General features: G+C 47.8%; 1 protein-coding gene across 3 annotated transcripts in view; it reads right to left on the bottom strand.

Moving 5' to 3' along the window:
* Nucleotides 1-13,814, bottom strand: part of ARHGEF6 (Rac/Cdc42 guanine nucleotide exchange factor 6) — a 74,632-nt gene that overhangs the window by 53,085 nt on the left and 7,733 nt on the right. For 2 of the 3 annotated variants that reach the window (XR_014506968.1, XM_083422465.1), the window contains exon 2: nt 9,707-9,790. Coding sequence is in view for 1 of the 3 variants with exons in the window: in XM_083422465.1 (XP_083278591.1) it covers nt 9,707-9,790 (84 nt within the window). In the remaining 2 variants the exon portion in view is untranslated. Of the gene's footprint in view, nt 1-3,327; nt 3,622-9,706; nt 9,791-13,814 lie in introns of those variants that run through there. The other variant, XM_083422466.1, reaches the window with a different exon arrangement.

The raw sequence follows: 13,814 nt of genomic DNA, 5'->3' as shown, positions 1-13,814 counted from the left end.
GTGCCACTCGCGTCCCAAGTGGCTACATAAATTAATTTAAATAATAATAGCTGCAGGTGACCCTTTAGAGATGTTTAGGTTGAAGTGCACCCTATGCTTCTATAAAAATGCCTGTGTGTTCTCTCTCCCTCTCTGTGTGACTTTTCAGCCATAAATGCTTTCATCCATGTGAGCAGTTGTGGAGCAGGAACAGGCAGGTGTTTACTCACATAGAATCACAGAATCTTAGGGTTGGAAGAAACCCCAAACGATCATCTACTAGTCCAACCCCACTGAAATGCAGAATTCTCAACAAGAGCATTCAAGACAGATAGCCACCCAACCTCCGCTTAAAAACCCCCAAGGAAGGAGAGTCTGCAACCCCCCGAGGGAGACCGTTCCAATACAAAACAGCTCTTACCGTCATAAAGTTCTTCCTGATGTTTAGTCAGAATCTCCTTTCTTGTAACTTAAAGCCATTGGTTCAGGGCCTACTCTATGGAACAGGAGAAAACAAGCTTGCTCCCTCTTCCATGTAACGGCGCCTGAGATACTTGACAATGGCTATCATATCTCCTCAGTCTCCTCTTCTCCAGACTAAACATACCCAGCTCTTTCAACCTTTCCTCATCAGCCTTGGTTTCCAGACCCTTTATCATCTTGGTTGCCTTCCTCTGCACATCTTCCAGTTTGTCAACGTCCTTCTTAAACTGTGGCACCCAGAACTGGACACAGTATTCCAGGTGTGGTCTGACCAAGGCAGAAGTGGTACTATAGCCAAGTGGTACTATAATTTCCTTTCATCTGGACGCTAGACTTCTGTTGATGCAGCCTAGAATAGCATTTGCCCTCTTTTTGCTGCTGCATCACAGTGTTGACATGAACACTTTATTTAGAGGAGGGGCTGTAGCTCAGTAGTAGAGCACCTGTCTTGCATGCAGAAGATCCCAGGTTCAGTCCGTGGCCTCTTCTTCCCTCTGTCAGAGACTCTAAAGGGTGGTTGCCAGTCAGCCGACCAGAGTCAGTCAACATGGTGGTGTCCTGACCACTGGATATGTTGTTTGGGGCTGATCAGGCCTGGGATCCAACAATATCTAGAGGGCACTGTTTTGGCTATCCATTACAATGGTCAATGTTCTTTAACCCCCAAGGAGTTCTTGGACTACAACCCCCATAATCCCCAGCTGGCTTAGCCAATGGTCAGAGAAGATGCAAATGGCGTTTTTTATTCATTCATTCATTCATTTCATAGTGTTTATACATCGTTTCCTTGTGTAAAAACACACACACCCTCAAAGTGGTTTACAAAACATAAAACTGTAGAATCAAAAAGAACTCACAACCAGACTTTAAAACATACAAATGTTAAATACCCCACCAAGCTCCCACCTGCCCAGATGGGGCCCCCTTTGGGTCTGATCCAGGAGGGCTATTCTTGCATTCCTGTTTGTTTTAAAAAAGCACTGGCATTAGGCACTGCCTTAACTGTTCAGAGATCCTGAGGAACCATTCCTGCTTTAAAACTCACATGTGGCCCATGAATAATGGAGAAGCAAGACTGAATTCAACCTACCTATGGCTGGTGTACAGGTCTTCACACAAAAGACACTGTGTCATAACTGTTCATGTCTTGTGGATTTTCTTTTTCAGAAACTACCCACCAGTAACCAGCAGGAGTACAATATTCTGCTCACAGATCTTTCCTGAAAGCTCCCTTTCAGCATTTTGCTTCTATGCAGTAGCAGATTTGGATGCCTCCATCTGCCTCAGCTGCAACAAAACATGTCTCTCCCGTATTGGTCTCTACAATCACAGCAGGCGCTGCAACCTCCCAACAGATTGACCTCACCCCCAAAGGCGCACTCCTCCGTTGTCTGCTGACACAGACAGATGCCAACAACAAACAACCAGGCTAGGTGTGCACTGCACTTAACACACATACCCGCAACATGTATATAAAATAGAATTTTCTAGGTATTCCTAAAAGCTAGAAACTTGGCTGTGTTCAGGGGTTTTTTGTTTTTGTTTTTTTTAAAGGAAATTCAGGTAAGTGAATTGTTCCCAACTCCAAAATATGGGCTGCTGTGGAATACAGACAGCCTTTCATATACTGTATAATCTTCTTTGAGAAAACACTCACACAAATTATGAGTCTATCAGAGGTTGGTTTGGAAGAAACACATTTATCTCAGTTTCTGGAATTTTCAGCCTTTCAATGCAGGCTGATCCATTGGCCACCAAGCTCATTTGGCCCCCAGGTACCCCCCCCCCGCCTGCCTTCCTGTGTACAATCAGTCCAGGGGTTGACCTGGCAGTCAGTCAGCCCCCCCTCTCAGTATTGCTCTTGTAGTTTTTAGTCCAACAACATCTGGAGGGCCATAAATTTCCCCCACCTCTGTGGCAGTTTCATGCAGAAAAGCCACATACACCTGGGAGGTGTGGATCATAAGAAGTCTGACACAGAAAACGCAAACACTCAGCACATGCCAGAATGGACAGAAAAGGCAGACATCTGTGGATGCAATGGATAGGGGATGTTTCACTGGGGGTGTTGGTTTGGGTGTGGCAAAGTGGGGCTCTCTGGTGGTCTTTCACATCCCCCACTGCGAGAAAGAAGTGATAGAGACCAAGGCACTCCACACGGGGAGGCAGTAACTCTCCCAAAGCATGTGCAATTGAAATAGCCCCATACTGTGCTCCTGCTTAGCAGTGCCTCCACTGCTGTTTCCCGTGTGTCCAATTTTAGCCTTGTAAGCTCATCTGGGCAGGGACCTGCTCCTGTTCCTGCTCTGTAAAGTCCCCGCGCGGAGTGCCCCGTGCTCTTGCCCGCTGCAGGGTAGAAAGCGGTGTAATAAAGCGGGGAGGGAAGGCAAGTAGACGAGGCAAGAGACCCTAGCGAGGGAGAAGGAAGGAGGGCGCAGGAAGTTAGACGCCTGGAGGGGGAAGCATGGGGACAAGCTGCCCCTCGTATGTAGGTCCGGGCAGGAAAGAGCTGAAGCTCGCCCGGCCAAAAAGACCAAGCACTCACCGGCCAGAGAGGGGAAAGTAAGCCTCCCAACGGAGGGACAGATCTCAGAAGAGACCAGCTGATGAGAAGCAAAGGGAAGGTGGATGAGAGACTTGAAGGGCGCAGGCTGGGTATCTGCAAGCGGAGATGGCGGGGGCGCAGAAGGGGCTTGCTGAGGCGCGCAAAGTATGGGCGCCCCTGCTATGGAGAAGAGGGGGCGCAGGAAAGGCTAGGCGAACGCGGCGGTGGGGCGACGCCGAGCCCATGAACGGAGGGGCTTAGGAGGAAGGGGGGATCGGAGGAAAAGTTGGAGAAGAAGGAGGGGGCGGCCAAGCACTCACCCGGCTGCTCAGGCTCTGCTCCGCGAACGTCCCATGTTGGCAGCAATCGCCGCCGCTGGGTGCAGCAGACGGAGGGCCGGGGAGGCGCCGCGCTCTGACCCGGAGCTGGATCGCAGGCGGGCGGCGCAAGGAAGGGGAAGTGGCAGGCGGCGGCGGCGGCAAGGCAGGCAGGGTCGGGACTCGGGAGCACCACCCCCAGCCGAGCCGGGAGTCCCCGAGGTGCGGAGGGGAGGAGGAGGAGGAGAAGGAAAGCCAGCTGCCCGCTGTCTAAGCCTGCGCGCACTCACCCGCCCCCTTCCTCGCGCCTCCTTCAGCGTCGCTTCAAAACTCGGGGCGGGAGCAAAGAGCGTCGGGGCGTGCGCAGAGTGCCTTCTCTCTTGCAGGCAGTAGAGCGAAGGCGCGGGCTCGCGCGCGCGCACACACACATTGGGCTGTTAGTAGTAGGACGCAAATGGTTCCTTCTCCACAAGGGTCTGTCAGAGCTTAACGAACCCTGCGGGGAGCCGGGATATGGGTTCTATTATGATTTTGTTGAGATTCCTGCACTGCAGGGGGTTGGAGTTGACGACCTTCAGGGGACCCTCCAAACTCTACAATTCTATGATTCCAGGAACATGGGCAGCTGTGTAGTTCAGTATTGTCTACCCTGAATGGCAGCGGCTGTCCAGGGTGTCAGGCACGGACTCATTTCCCAGTGCTGCGTGGAGATGCCAGCGGGGATTGGACCTGGAAAGCAGCTCCACTGCTGAGATGCAGCCCTTCTTACCCTTTGCCCAGAGTTTTACTTGCTGGAAATAAGGGTTTGATGGGGGGGGCGGTGCCTCTGTGTCTGTCTGCACATGTCATCCTTTCCTGTCAGGAGCTTATGGTGGCATGCCTGGCTTTCACGCTAACATTTTGCCCTTACAACAGCCCTGTGAGGTAGGACAGCCAGAGAGGCAGAGAGAGGTTGCTCCAAGACTGTCATATCAGGTCCATTATGAGTACTAAAGGTATCCCAAGAAACAGGGATTTCAAGAAGAGGTAGGGTGCTTCCCTGCCACACACACACACACACACACACACAGAGAGAGAGAGAGAGAGAGAGAGAGCTCAGTTGGTAGAGCATGAGACTCTTAATCTCAGGGACATGGGTTCAAGCACCAAACTGGGCAAAGGATTGCAAAGGGGTTGGATTTGATGGCCCCTGTGGTCCTTTCCAACTCTAAAATGTTAGGATTCTCTGACATCCAGGAGTCTAGCTTTCTCCAAGGCATGTAAGGCCAGGGATAGCCAAGCAAAGAGTACATCTGAGCATGCACCATCATTTATATATCTCCATATTTAAAGTGGCATCAATGGTTGCTTCCCACCATCCATTTTACACTCATAAGGTTAGACCAGAAGACAGCTGTGTACACACCATACCTTTGAAGCACACCCAGAGCAAACCCCCTCCCTGAAAGAATCCTGGGGGAACTATAGTTAAAGGTGCTGGGAATTGTAGCTCTGTGAGGCGTAAACTACAGTTCCCAGAATTTGTTGGTAAAGTCTGTATGCAGTCAGTGGCTGGCCCAACAAGCCACACCCAGGGGGCTTGTCTTTTCTTCTGGGGATGTGTTAAAACCTTCTGCATGCTGATTTATTTATAAGCACCCAGCACCACCAGCCAAACGCAGCTCAGAAGCAGTTCCTCCCAACCTGCCTGCTCCTTGTCAACCTTCCCTGTTTCGTCTCTCAGCAAAACCCTGTCGGATTTATCTTCACGGTCTGCCAGTGCGTGGCTAAGCTTTGGCATCCCACAAGGTGCTGGGTCATCAGTGAGATGTGGACATCTCCAGCATTATTACCTTAAAAAAATCAAATCATGGGTTTCCCAAGGCATTTGGTGGCTGCAGAACGCTGGTCCTGGCAACCCCGTGACCACGGGATGGAGGAATGTTTTCCGCTGTAGCTCCTGTAGGGTTTTTTTTTAAATGCAATTGCTTTTGTTTAGAATGCCTTAGCCGTTCCAGCATGCTTTTGCTTTGTTTTCAAGTTGCATCCTTGTTTGCGGCCGAGTAAATGGAAGGGTATAGATCCAATAAATAATAACCATTTACGCTTGATTGATAGGGACTGCCAGCATGACTCAGTGGAGGGCAAAGCGGGCCTTGGGGGGGGGAATGCTGGAATGCCACAATTGACATTTCACCATTCCACATTATGTCAAAATCATCCACTTCTGATGGCTAGATAAAATCCAGGCATCTGCTTTGGTTTTCTACCAAGCCCCTGCTGTGGCGCAGAAATCAAGGGATATTCAGAAGCAATTCTGCCTCAGTGACAGTCACATTAGGCTGCGAAACAGCATTTCCACTTCTCGCATCCCCACCTCTTGTTAGAAGAATTAACTGTTCCCCCACATATGGCACTTGGTGGGAGTTGCCATATGTAGCTACAACTAACTTCTTTTTCTATTATTTTCTTCCTTCTCCTCTCTCTCTTTCTCCTGCTGCTGTCCTGCTGGTACCTTTTAAAAAAACCCAAAAAAACCCAATTCCCTTCCAGGCAAACTTCCTGGGGTTGCATGCTAGTGCTGGTCAGGGCCAAAGACCAAAGTGGACAGAGCAACAAATGCTAATTTTTTACCTTTGCAAAGCAGGCTAGTTCACACACTCACAGATGCCCCTCTCCATCCTCCACCCATGCAAGCAAGGGGCATCATTAGAGTTTCCAAGAACATGTTCCAGGCCAGGCAAGGTCTCCAGGAGGGTGCATAGCAAGGCCAGTAAGGGGGTGTGACCTGAGAAGAATCCTAAAGGGACCCAGAAGGAGACATTGAAAGATACTGGGGCCCGGAAGGAGACATTGGAGCCCCTGGGCCTGAGGCTCCCCCCCCCCTAAACCCAGCAAGACTAGCATTTCCCAAGATGTTGGAAACAACATCTTTGCAATGTTGCAACAACACATCTGTGAAAAGTGGTGCCTTTGATTCTGGACCCTGTGTAGCTTGACTCAAAAGAAGGGCATAATTTGTGCTACAACTCAGCATCAGAATCTATTGTTATGAGTTTGTGGGTGCCAACTCCTTTAATCCCTGGATCTGGCAAGTGTTAGAATTTAATCAAGGCATGGGGTGTTAAGTTGCAGGTCAGACAATTCTAATCTGTGGATCCAGCAAGAGTTAAAAGTTTCATAAATCAGGCTAGCTTCCTGTGTTCATCCGATTGCCCGGGTGACAGGCCACTAAGAGAACAAAGGAAATGGGTCTCTGTGCCAGATGCAAAATGGGTGGGGGCCCTCCTCCAGCTCTTACATAGTGAGAAGGACAAACCCTGAGTTTGAGGGCAGTTTGCTGTGCTGTGAGCTAGAAGCACAAAAAGGAGTAAGCAGAGAGCCGGAGAGCACTGTTGGATTTCTGCTGGAATCCAAGGTTGTGGCTATCGGAGAAGCAAGACCCTTTTGGGATGTTAATGCTGTGAGCCCCTCCATCAAAAGATATGTGTATATATGTGTAAACAAACCATCTATCATAAAAACACCACAGTCTCTGCTGTCCCACATTTCCAAAAGGAATCACAAACCCCTTGTGAGTGCCTGGAACCCCTAGAATCTTGCAGTGCTCGGAGACTGGGGTGGTGTGCAACATTATTTTGAACCATGGGGTTCTCACACACAGAGCATCCCTCCCACTTGCCTTGTCAAATCTCAGTGAAATCTCTCTTTTGCCTCTGGCTCCATTGCAGCCATGGAAGATGTGGCCAGGATGAAATGCAGCCCTTGAGCTGGAAAATGTTCTCTGCAGCTACACTAAGCCAAGCCATGGCTTAGCTCAGTGTGGTGCCGCAGCAAAATGACAATTGAGGGACATAGAATCAGAGTTGGGAAGGACCCCGGAGGTCATCCAGTCCAACCCCCTGCAATGCAGGAATCTTTCTGTCCAACTTGAGGCTCGAACCCACAACCCTGAGATTGAGAGTCTCATACTTTTACTGTCTTAGCTATGTACATTATAGATTTATATCCTGCCACTAGAGAACAACAACTAGAGCCCATCTAGTCCAGCGTCCTTTTCTCATAGTGGCCAAACAGATAAAGCTTCTGAAAGCGGAGGTAGAAGACAACTCCCCACCCCAACCCCAACCCAGGAAAAAGCCCAAATAAGGATCAGAAATCAAACAAAATATGCATTTTAAAACAACTCATCACAGAACTAGTACAAAGCCACAGAAACAGAAAACCAAATAAATCTTCAATAGCAGCTGGAGATTAAAACCGTGGCAAGAAACAGGAATTCAATCCCTTTTTTCCCCTTAAGAAAAATATTTCTGTCTTGTGCTAGAAGGCTGTAAATATTGACAGAGCTAGGTATTCAAAACATGCAGTGCCCCTCAAGTGCAGGTGAGGGACCTGCTGACAGAGGCAGATTTAGGATAACATGACCAGTTCTGCTGCACTGGGTGCCAAGCCTAGGGAGCGACGTAGGTTGGTACAACTATGACATCGTGAATTGAGCAGAATTTTGGCCTCACACAGGACACCGCTGAAATTTGGAAGACCAAATTCTGCCCATACTTTGGCCCTCCAAATGATGACGGACTACAGCTCCCATTATTACTGTCATTGGCTGGGACTTATGGGACTTGTAGTCCACTGACTGTTCTGCACTAAAGAGAAGGTCCATTTTTTGGTGCCCACAAGCTGAACCACAGAAGTCAATAGTTTTCAGAGGACCGTACTCAGATGATCTCTGAGAGTGGGGGCGGGGGAGTGGGGAACAAGTGTAAAGGAGGGCAACCAAGATGATCAAGAGTCTGGAAACTAAGCCTTATGAGGAACAGTTGCAGGAGCTGGGTATGTTTAGCCTGGCAAAGAGGACACTGAGAGGAGATATAATAGCCATCTTCAAATATATGAAGGGCTGTCACATTGAAGAGGGAACAAGTTTGCTTTCTCCTGCTCTGGAGGGTAGGACTTGAACCAATGGCTTCAAGTTGCATGAAAAGACATTCTGACTAAACATGAGGAAGAACTTTCTGACAGTAAGAGCTGTTCAGGAGCTGCTTGGGAGGTTGAGGACTCTCCTTCTGTGGAGGTTTCTAAGCAGAGGTTGGATGGTCATCTGTCATGGATGCTTTAGCTGAGATTCCTGTGTTGCAGGGGGTTGGACTAGATCATGGGTAGGCAAACTAAGGCCCGGGGGCCGGATCTGGCCCAATTGCCTTCTAAATCCAGCCCGCAGATGGTCCGGGAATCAGCGTGTTTTTACATGAGTAGAATGTGTGCTTTTCTTTACAATGCACCTCTGAGTTATTTGTGGGGTCTGCCTGGTGTTTTTTCAGGAGTAGAATGTGTGCTTTTATTTAAAATGCATCTCTGGGTTATTTGTGGGGCGTAGGAATTCATTCTTCTTCTTTTTTCCAAAATATAGTCCAGCCCCCCAAAAGGTCTGAGGGACAATAGACTGGCCCCCAGCTGAAAAAGTTTGCTGACCCTTGGGGTCCCTTCTAACTCTATGATACTATGATCCAGGAGCAGGCAGGCCTTGCAATACCTTGTTCTCAAACCACACTATAAAAGCTCTCAATGTTTTAAACACCAGCATGCTAAGAAAACATAAACCAAAAAAACCACTGGAATGTAAATTATTTTGTTGATTTGCTTCAGCTATTGTGATCTTTAAACTTAAAGGCCTAAAGAGTCTAAAGTGTAAAAAAAACCAGCCAAAACACCCCACAACACACAGAAGTGTAGATCACCTACTCCAACCCCCCTCCGCCCCCGCTGTGCAGGAATATGCAGCTGTCCCATAGGGGGGTCGAACCCGCAGCCTTGACATTATCAGCACCACAGCCCAACCAACTGAGCTATCGAGGTGTAAGAGAACAAACTTGAATAAGAAATCCTTCTGCCCCAAAATGAACTTAAATCACATTCCTTTCCATCGACAGTTATGGGAGATACTTTCAGCTGTAATTCAGAGATGATTCAGTGAACATCATTAATCATAATTTCTTCAAGCAGTGGTACTAACAACCTAACTTGGGCCACATTCATACAACACAGTTAAAGCCCTATGATACCACTTCAAACAGCCTTGGCTTCCCCACAAATAACTATGGGAACTGTACTTTGCTAAGGGTGTTGAGAGATGTTAAGAAACCCCATTCCCCCTGCAAAACTGCAATTTCCACAGCTCCCTCTGAAGAGGGGTTGACTGTTAAATCACTCTAAGATTTGTAGGTCTGGGAGGGGAGCAGTCCTGACAACTCTCAGCTCCCCTCAACAAATTGCAGCTCCCAGAATTATTGGGGCGGGGGCGGGGAACCGTGACTGTTTAAAGTGGTATCGTGGCGCTTTAAATGCGTGGCGTGAATGTGGCCGTGGTATGAGGCAGCTACAAAGGGTTGGCACTTACCTCGACTTTAAGTGCAGCACACCCGTTTAGGAACTCCTCGATGTTGCCAATGCAGTCGGCTTCTGTCCTGGGCTCCCGGCAAAACTAAAGAGAGAAATTTTTTTGCAAAAGGTTAGGGGGAAAACATCACCTATAGGAGCAGCGAGAAAGAGATTACAAGCCCTTCGCAGCTCCTTCTCAGCAGCAAAGCCATAGAAGATGTTAGACCGCTTGTTGGCAATAAGGCAAGCTTGCTGCTGGATGGATTTTGCAGAAGAAGGTGGAGTGCGGCGTGGGTGGCGGGCGGTAGAAAGGAGGGAGGGAGGCAAGCTGTCAGCCCAGGAAGAACAAACAGGCAACAGAGCGAGCGAACCAGAAAGCGACAAGCTCACATCCCTGCTCTGAACGTCAGAGGGTGACACTGATGGCCCCTGAAGATCTCCCCTCCTCCTGCCCAAATTGCAGCCGGATCCTTTCAGAAACGGGTGGACCAAGAGATGGGGAAGGGGGAGAGAGAAAAGAACCCCAAGAAATAGTTGCGAGTTTAATTAGTAATTAGGGGAGGGGGCAAACAGAGGCGCTCCCTCTGCAACTCTGGGAGGCATGATTTGTGGGGCTGTCTTTCTTTTCGAAATTTATATGCCACTTCACAGTGAAGGTGTTTGCCTGAGGTGAATAGGCAGGTAGTTCCAAACGTGCAGGTGCTGCCACACTAAAATATCAATTACCGGTACTTATAAATGTGGAAGGCGTGTTACGAGGCACCTATACAGTGCCAGTTGTCCTTGAAGATGCCTTCGGCAGTGCTTATTTATTTATTTATTTATTTATTTGTATGTTGGTTCCCCCCACCATGGTTTCCCCCACCCACATTATAGCCACACAACAACCCTAAGAGGTAGGTTAAGGCAGGGGCAGACTTGGGTAATATGGTGCCCTGAGCAAGGGCAAAACTTGGCACCATCCCTAAATATTTTCCCGATGATTCCTTTTGGTACTGTTGCTTTTTAAAATGGATCTTCTCAGTAGGTCCCCATTTAAATATAGGGTTTTTTTATCACTATCATCATTTTGCACCCCTTGGCTTGGTGCCCTGTGTGGAGGGACCACCCGTACCGCCTTAAATCCGATTCGGACATCCCACCAGATGTCACAGAGATAAACAACTACCTGACTTTCATAAGACACCTGAAGGCAGCCCTTCCCTGTGTAGGGAATTTTTTTAATATTTGATGTTTACTGTGCTTAAAGTTTTTAATTTGTTGGAACCTACCCAGAGCAGCTGGGAGAGACAGTGATTGGCCGAAGGTCACCCAATGAACTTCTTGACCAAGTGGGGATTTGAACCCTGGACTCCCAGGTCTTAGTCTGACATTCAGATTGATGCAACACGTTGTGGGTTTTTTTATGCTGAACCACAAGATGTACTGTAGCTAGATTGTTGAAGGAGACCAAAAGCATGGAATACGGTATACATGCGCTGTTTTTTAACCTTGAAAGACTTTTAAGGTCACAGAGATCCAGATATCAGAAAAGCCCTTGTTCTCACATGAATATGCTAGATGATTGCTGCTCTTTTTTGTATATTGTGGGCCTATTTTAAATTGTTCTTTTATTCTGTTCCTGAATTATTTTTTAAAAAAAGACTTGAAGGGTCGGTTAGATATTTTTCTCATGTACAAAGACTGTGTACAAACTATATCCTTCACAGAACATTTGAAGCACATCCTCCCCCCGCCCCCGAAAATTATGGGCACTGTAGTTTTGCACTTACAGAGTTACCATTCTCAGCAGTTAACAAACTATAATGCCCAGAATTCTTTGAAGGAAAGAATGTGCTTTGAATGATTGTCAGAAGCCCTTTCACTGAGGCAGACCATCAGAGAGTAGCTGCATGGTGAGCGGAGAGGGGTGAAGTAGTAAATTTTGAAATACAGGAGGTCCTCGTGATGCCCACCTCCCATAGCCATTCTTCCAAGGAAAGTCCAAAAATGCCGCTGGTTGCCTTAGTCTATTGCTACCCTCATAAACACCGCATATAAGTACATAGCCCCCAATTTATAAGGATCCGCATGACTGAAATCATATCAGAACTGCCTGGGAGTAACCTTCACTGAACTCCTGGGTGCTTGTTCCTAACACCCAGTAAGTTCAGTTTTCAAACACCTTGAGCTTTAACAAAATGCCACTTTTAGCTTTTGATTGGGAATGCAAACAATCAGCAACAAAGTGCTATCCTTTAAAATGCTGGTGTGAAGTAGGAACGCCATTAAAGACAATGGAATTTAGGATCCAGACTTCTCTCCTTGCATTCTGAGTTTGTCTGCTCCAATCTCCCAAAAACAAACTTGGAAGTCTCATTATCGTCCCATTCTCTTGCCAGAGCAAGGAAGATCAGCCAATTATCCTGATTGATACACCAGCAGATGATGTTATCACTCCTGCTCTAAAAGGAACCCAGAAGTGGTCACTAAACCATTGGAGGTCAGCTATGATTCCCTGTTTTGTTGTTGTTTAGTCGTGTCCGCCTCTTCGTGACCCCATGGACCAGAGCACGCCAGGCACTCCTGTCTTCCCGCAGTTTGGTCAGACTCATGTTTGTAGCTTCGAGAACACTGTCCCACCATCTTGTCCTCTGTCGTCCCCTTCTCCTTGTGCCCTCCATCTTTCCCAACATCAGGGTCTTTTCCAGTGAGTCTTCTCTTCTCATGAGGTGGCCAAAGTCTTGGAGCCTCAGCTTCAGGATCTGTCCTTCCAGTGAGCACTCAGGGCTGATTTCCTTCAGAATGGAGAGGTTTGATCTTCTTGCAGTCCATGGGACTCTCAAGAGTATCCTCCAGCACCATAATTCAAAAGCATCAATACTTCGGCAATCAGCCTTCTTTATGGTCCAGCTCTCACTTCCATACATCACTACTGGGAAAACCATGGCTTTAACTATACGGACCTTTGTTGGCAAGGTGATGTCTCTGCTTTTTAAGACACTGTCTAGGTTTGCCATCGCCTTTCTCCCAAGGAGCAGGCGTCTTTTAATTTCGTGACTGCTGTCACCATCTGCAGTGATCATGGAGCCCAAGAAAGTAAAACCTCTCACTGTCTCTATTTCTTCCCCTTCTATTTGCCAGGAGGTGATGGGACCAGTTGCCATGATCTTCGTTTTTTTGATGTTGAGCTTCAGACCATATTTTGCGCTATCCTCTTTCACCCTCATTAAAAGGTTCTTTAATTCCTCCTCACTTTCTGCCATCAAGGTTGTGTCATCTGCATATCTGAGGTTGTTGATATTTCTTCCGGCAATCTTAATTCTGGCTAGGGATTCATCCAGCCCAGCCTTTCGCATGATGAATTCTGCATATAAGTTAAATAAGCACGGAGACAATATACAGCCTTGTCGTACTCCTTTCCCAATTTTGAACCAATTAGTTGTTCCATATCCAGTTCTAACTGTAGCTTCTTGTCCCACATAGAGATTTCTTGTGAAGCATTTTTTGGAGGAGAATATGCCTGATGTCAGCTCCCAATGTGCTGGGTGACCACCCTTTCTATTTACCCAGGTCTTAAAAAGCATTTGAACACTTTCCTTTTTTAGCTGCTGGTGTTGCTGTTTCCTAAAGCTATTTAGTACATTGGTTTTGTACTTTTTGGTTGTTGCTGTTGCTTCATTCGTCATGTTGCATGTTCCCCTGGGGGGAAGCAGGTTCGTCCTCAAATAGAAGACAATTGTGTTCTACTGCAGCACCTGCAGTTGCCTCACTCTACCCAATGGTAGGGCCAGCCCTGCAGGAGTGTTTTTCCAGTCCTACCTGTTGAGGACTGAACCTGGGACATGTGCATTAGGACCATGAGTTTGCTGCTAAAGTGAAGAAAAGCACAGTCCCCACAGCAAGGCTCTGGGCAGCAGCAGCAGCCTCGAGGCTGCAAAGGTATGCTTGCAAGCAAGACATGGCGAAATCTCAGAAGCCACAGGCATTGCTTAATAATAGCTCCATTGCTTAGAGGGGTGGGGGATAGGGCTGTGTCCTGCAGCAGCCTGCAGCCTGCCTGCCTGCCTGCCTTACACACACACACACTTCTTCTTCTTTCTTCTTCTTTGGCAATCACTCGTAGCTGAGTAAGATTGTCATCCATA

The sequence above is a fragment of the Podarcis tiliguerta genome, assembly GCF_965153285.1.
Source record: "Podarcis tiliguerta genome assembly, chromosome: Z".
Classification (NCBI taxonomy): domain Eukaryota; kingdom Metazoa; phylum Chordata; class Lepidosauria; order Squamata; family Lacertidae; genus Podarcis; species Podarcis tiliguerta.
This window is presented reverse-complemented; position numbering and strand designations above follow the sequence as displayed.